The sequence below is a fragment of the Amblyomma mixtum genome, chromosome 10 (genome assembly GCF_055824585.1).
Source record: "Amblyomma mixtum isolate Tamu chromosome 10, ASM5582458v1, whole genome shotgun sequence".
NCBI lineage: Eukaryota > Metazoa > Arthropoda > Arachnida > Ixodida > Ixodidae > Amblyomma > Amblyomma mixtum.
Genome location: NC_143021.1, coordinates 53,911,976 through 53,918,137, shown reverse-complemented (window position 1 = coordinate 53,918,137; position 6,162 = coordinate 53,911,976). Strand labels below are relative to the sequence as shown.

Genomic DNA, 6,162 nt, shown 5'->3' with positions numbered 1-6,162 from the left:
CCTGCCATATGCGCTCCACCCCATTCTTATTTGTCTAGTTAATCAATTTAATTGGGTCTAAACACGGGGGTCGACCACCCTATTCCGGGAGTCCATCGGATCTTGCAGCCGCTCTAGCATTTTCGGCCAGCTCCTGCGGAAGTTTCGGCTCTGAGCTGGATAGCACTTCCTGCCACGGCTGCTTGACAGGAAGCATTGAAGGTCTTAAGCCGCTAGAAAGGTACAGTTAACACGTTACCGCTTCACAGCTGCCTGTCAAGCAGCGCTGTCTAGCATCAGATAGAATAAGCTTGGTGAGAATCGATAACAGCACAATTAAATGCACTTGTTCGCATCGGATTGACGCTGTGTTTCTAAACGCATAAGAAAACATTTCGAATTATGTGGAGCGAAATAAATGCTTCTTCTTCTTTTGAATGAATAATTACAAGCAGGCTAATCGCTTGTCTTTTCTGCGTGATGTGGGTTACATTTTATGTTAATATTAAAGTTGCTTTTGAGCGAGAATTAGACATCAAAACCTTGCACAGGAGCAAGGTTACCGGAAGGCGGTACCGGAAAGGGATCGTGCTGCGCTGACAACGGTACCCATTCAAGGACGACACGGCCCGGCAGTGTCCAGCAGTGAGGAGAAGACGACGACGATGCTCGCCAGGGCTGTTCCCGGGTCGCGACGCAGTGGCACTGACGGCGGCAGCGGCGGCGGCGGCGGCACCAGGAGGGGCAGCGTCCGCTTCCGGCGGGCGGCTCCATGATTCCACGGTGGCCGGAACAAGCATGCAGCAGGGCGGTCACCGCAGGGACATCGACTGCCTCTGGCTACGACGAGTCGTCCAGGTTCTTCTGGGTGTCGCCGTTGTGGCGCTGGCCATGGTCAACGGGGGCCTGCTCACCTCCTACTTCACGAACGCCGCCGCCGACGACGGGAGGGCGCCGGCGCGAAACGCAAGGTGAATCAAGCCGTAATGTAAAAGCGGATGCGTGAAATCGCACTCTTGCTAAGAAGGCGCGGAGACGGGAGAAAACCACATGCGTCAAAGTTAAGCTCGAAACCTGTGTCTGAAATTGAGGCTCCGAGGTCTTGCGCAGCATTAATTAAACCCGGATCAATTTTGTCACGGGCGTTGAATGCGTCGTGGATCCTATACCCACTTCAACTGTGTCCATGGAGGCGAGATATCGTGAAGCTTTAATTCTGTACTAATTGGGTCGTATTCAACCATTATTAGAGTTTGCGTCTGGTTATGAAATATCTCCAAAGGTTTTTTCTTGATTGGTACTTACTCAGACTGCATCAAAAAAAAAAAAAGCTTCTGTAGCCCGAATGTAAAGCGAACGACTAATCTGAAAGATTACTCATTGTGAAGATGGTTTGGTTGGTTTGGTTTAACGTCCCAAAGCGACTAAGGCTATCAGAGACGCCGTAGTGGAGGGCTCCGGAAATTTCGTCCACCTGGGGTTCTTTAACGTGCACTGACATCGCACAGTACACGGGCCTCTAGAATTTCTCCTCCAAAGAAATTCTAGCCGCCGCGGCCGGGATCGAACCCGCGTCTTTTGGGTCAGCAGGCGAGCACCATAACCGCTAAGCCACCGCGGCTTAGCGGTTATGGTGCTAACAGTGAGAACTAACATTTGGCATGTGGTTAAGCAGGGGTCTTTCTGGATTTAACGGTGCCTTCTCCATTGTTTTATGCTGCGCATGCATAATCGAACGTAAGCAAACAAAGCGAGCCCAAGGGGCCGATGTTGTAGCTACATGCAACTGCCTGTGTCCGGGCACGGCGATTCATGGTGATATTGTTTGACACCAGAAATTCGAAAATAATGGCGTAAAATTGTAATTTGTCCATTATGCTGCGAAGTTCTCAGTTAAAATGGCGTATGCAGGAATTTAATGTGCTGAATTATAGATTCTAGAGGCTTAACCTTAAAATGCGGCAAAGTAATCAGAATAGTAGCAAGCGAGTTCCCAAACTTAGCAACAACTAGCTACAAACTTAGAACATCAAACACGTTTTCCATAAGTGCTACAAGTATCAATAAATCTGTGTGAGCTTGACGGGAGAGATGCACGTAGTCTGTCCCCCAGATATCCAACGCGCCTATCTCGATACCCTGCAGGTGGGGTCTGTGGCGTCAAGGAGCAGCGACAGCTTCGGATACGCACCAGGACCGCGCGGACGGGCGCTTCGACGCCGAGGATGAGCCCGTTGGGGCCTTCGAAGACGGTCCCCAGGAGGGTGGCACTGAGTACGAAGACGCGAGCACACCCAAGAACTCGCAAGGCGCTACAAAGAGCGCAGCTAAAGAGCTTTCAGCGCCGCGCTCACGTTTGCGTGTAAGGCGACCGCAAAAGAGCCCGACGAAACGAATAGCCAGGCATCACCCGCCTCAACCAGCCAGAGACTCTCGACGGCTGCGCTTCAGTGACAGCGACTCGGTATGTTCGCAACCTGAGTGCCTATGGTACCTGCACCACATAGACACCAAACTAGACCGTACCATAAACCCTTGCGACGACTTCTACGGCCACGTTTGCGGTCCACGATGGTTCGCTCCGAACGTTAAGCCTACTTTCGAGGCGGAGAGTATCGAAAAGCTCATGAGCTGTCTCGACCTCAACATACGCGTCGAGCGGCACAGTCCTCTGCGCTGGGTTCGCAACACTGCGTTCCTGTACCAGTCATGCCTTAAGTCCAATGGCTCGCGTGAAGTCCGGGAAAAGCTGCTCGCAAAGTTGTACCGAAATTATCCCTCACCTGAGCCTGTCACCAGCGCCCCCGCAGTGGTCTTTCGCATAGGTCTTCAGGAGATGGTGCCCCACCTGCAAAGTGAATACCTGGAACACCTGGGAGTGCATCCTCTCGCGAGTGTCTATCTCGCCCCCGCTGGACCGCACGAAACGACGGGCGGGAAGAGCTATGTTCCGTACGTCGACTCGCCCGAACTGCTCTTCAAGAGATTTTTACTCCGGTATCCAGACCTTACTGAGGGGGACTACAAGCGCGTGATAGAGGGCGCACTGGTTGATGTGGAGAACGCGTCTTTGGTGGCCAGCAAGATTGTCCACATAGAGAAGCGCCTTATGAATATCGTTTCTGCCGCGGCTTCCAAGAGGAAGGACCGAACCCTCACTGGTGATCGCATCACAGCTTTGGGCAACGCTACCCTGCGCTGGCTGTCGCATCTTTTTCCCAAGTCGTTCGGCGGGCGGTTGAATGTACGCATCCTAGACGAAGCTTACGTTAGCCACGTGATAGAAATGCTGAAGCATGTGTGTACTCCGGCCGACATAGCAGATTACTTCCATTTTCGGACCCTGGTTGAGTATTCTTCTTTCCTAAACATTACTTCGCTGATTCCTCTGAGCTACGACACGCACCTCAACGCAGTGCCTCTGCGAGTACAGGGCTGCCTTCATATGGTAGAGAACCTTTACAAGCACGGCATGCGCATTTTGGCAATAGAGGCCCTAGGCGGAAACCTGGCTGTCTGGAGGATACCTTTCCAGCGAGAGGTAGAAGCATTGTTTGACGACGTTCGCCGCTCTCTCCAGCGTTTCGTGCGTTTCTGGTTCACCAGCAGAACGGTAGACATTGCACTTCGCAAGTTACGGTCCATGAAGCTTGCTTACTTGGGCGCGAAGACAGCCCACTCGATGTCGTACGCTACTTCCACACCGGAAACGAGGAGTCTCGACGATTTCGCTTCTCTTATCAAAGACGCTGTGCAGAGAGACTTCAACGACACGGACAACTACGATTTCCAGCACAGAGCTTCGGTCTTTTCTACCTCGGTAGAGTACAACCCGGAAACAAACTCCATCTACGTGCCACACGCTCTCGTGACGATGCCGGTGCTCTTTTCGGAGACACTGCATCCTATCTTTGTGCCTATCTTAGGAGCGAAGATGTTGCAAGGAGTAATGATGGCCATTGATGTGCGCGGCTCCGACGCGCCCACGGAGGACGGCGGGTATCGCAGCTGGTGGAGACCGGAAGACTGGCGAACATTCGAGAACAGGTCAGCGTGCTTCAGGGAGCAGCTGGAGAGTGAAGTCAGCAAGGTGTTTCCACGCACCAGCTTCCGCGAGTTCCTCAGTAGGTTCACGGCCGAGAGCGCTGCCATCGAGCCTCTCTTCGAAGTGTACAAGAGACGCACGGCAGAACGCTTTCCCGACGGCATCGGGCGCAACGACGAGCGCCTCAGAGAGAACAGGCTTTTCTATTACGCGTACGCTATGGGTCAGTGCGAAAGGCCCGGAGTCGACGGCGTACAGATACGGTTCAAGCACGCCATTCCCGCCAGGATACGCGTCAACAGTGCGCTAGCAAACTTCCCGGGATTTCAGAAGACGTTTCGCTGCAGGATTCGAAGCAAAATGGCACCTGCCCGACGATGCACGTACTGGACGACCTGAAGAGGCAGCCGGACAGCAGGCTATTCGAGGCAGCAAGAAATGTCTGCCTGCATTATCTGTTTGGGCTCCAGAGGCACCGTCGAGTTGGAATAGAATTGATGTGCGCGGCCACATGCTAATCAAGTGACGGCAGTAATGCCGCAGGAGGGCCAGTGGACTACCTCCGGGCTGTCGCTCTTTGTTGAACATACCGCTGCTGTTTACATAACTGATAAGTGCCCAATAAATGACAAGTTGGACGAGCATTTCCTGGAAGGACCTGCAGCTAATGAAACTTCACTTTCTCTTTAATTCTCCGCAATGAGTCAAGAACAAGTAGGATGCGGGGTTTACAGCCTCATTTCGAACATTGCTTCAACTCATACAATAACCGACGTCATTAATGTTCTACTACATGATAACATCAAATCACGTTATTTTCTGCGTAGAACAACTACTCTGGCTCCACAAATGTTTTGGGCAGTAAATGCGCTAAGACGGAAGACAGGGTCTGTTTGTAATTATTCTTTACAGGTTTCTGGGAAAGTACGTCAAATGTAACAGATTTACAACCTAAAAACAAATGCGCCTTGTCGCAACAAATAGCAAGTATGTCAAATTAAAACAAAAAGATTATCGAGGCTTAAAAGCACGAGCTCTTAGAGCAGCGGAAGGGATTAACTCAATGATAAAGCTTCTTTGAGGTTTCAGCGGCGTCGATTATCTCGCGTATTAACTTTTCTCTTCCAATATACCTTGTTGACAGTCAGCGCTCATGTCGTTATGTTCTTTTCTGTGGCCGTGTCTTTTTCTGGGCTGTTGCGTAATGTAGCAATAAATAATTGATAAAAATACGTTGTTCAAATTGCGCAGCTTGTATTAGGTTAATGTCGCTTGTGCGGAAGCTATGCGCTACGCTATCAACCTAATAATCCAGAGTGAAGGAACGATGACAGGAGAGGGACACGCAACACAGGATGGTTGCTGACTACCATCTGTGTGTGTACTCTTTCCTCACCTCGTTCCTTCACTCTGGAGAGTCGATTTATTGCAATGAACCTACCAGCCCAAACTGAAATCCTGATGCGTTCTGCCTTTGTACTGATAAGATTGAAATCGATTAGCATCCATGTCCTGCAAGGCAGTCTACTTTCTTTGTATTGAAGAGATGCTCAGTGGGGGAGAAGTTTCTCTCCGATACTTGCTGAAAAGCGCACGCGCTTGATTCCGACATCAAGCGCACGCGTTTGGAAATTTTTTCCACTAGTACAATCCTGCCACTCCCTTCAGATTGCAGCCGATAAATTTCGCCTTAACTTTTCTTGCTTGCAACAGAAGCTGAATGCATTGACAAAGCGCGCTCGAGCTCAAGTCTCCTCCACTGTGCCATTTATTTTAAAGAGATAATCAGAGAAGCTGTTCTAGTAGAATGCATGATTAAAATAATTCTCAGCCCGGCCCACGCTGCAGTAGAACGGAGCCGTTAAATTAATCTTCGCGACGCAGTGCCCGTCCGTTTCAAGAGAATATTACATTATGGTTTTCCGGCGTTCCCGGATGCAGCTTTACCATACTCCTACCGATGGCATCCCGCCTGTCGAGTCTGCCTTCTTCACTCTGCTTGAAAGGGCAGAATCAGCTGAGGTCATTCCAAATTCGATGGCCTGTAATAAAATCGTCTGTAGTGTCTCGCTGCGCATAGTGTTCATAGCGGTGCTTACAGCGGTCGGTGCAACTATCACTACCACTAGCTATCATTA

At 50.7% G+C, this 6,162-nt stretch overlaps 1 protein-coding gene across 1 annotated transcript; it reads left to right on the top strand.

The window, feature by feature from the left end:
* Positions 1-777: 777 nt before the first annotated feature.
* Positions 778-4,423, top strand: LOC149325816 (neprilysin-2-like). Its single transcript, XM_089562642.1, has 2 exons — positions 778-950; positions 2,125-4,423. Exons 1-2 carry the CDS (start codon positions 778-780, stop codon positions 4,421-4,423), a joined length of 2,472 nt encoding a protein of 823 aa, XP_089418768.1.
* Positions 4,424-6,162: the final 1,739 nt, after the last annotated feature.

What these genes read in the sequence shown, in the direction of transcription:
- LOC149325816 (XM_089562642.1), top strand. Translation starts at nt 778, where the DNA reads ATGCAGCAGGGCGGTCACCGCAGGGACATCGACTGCCTCTGGCTACGA. An exon ending in GCGCCGGCGCGAAACGCAAG is followed by an intron (nt 951 to 2,124) that starts GTGAATCAAGCC and finishes GATACCCTGCAG; the next exon opens with GTGGGGTCTGTGGCGTCAAG.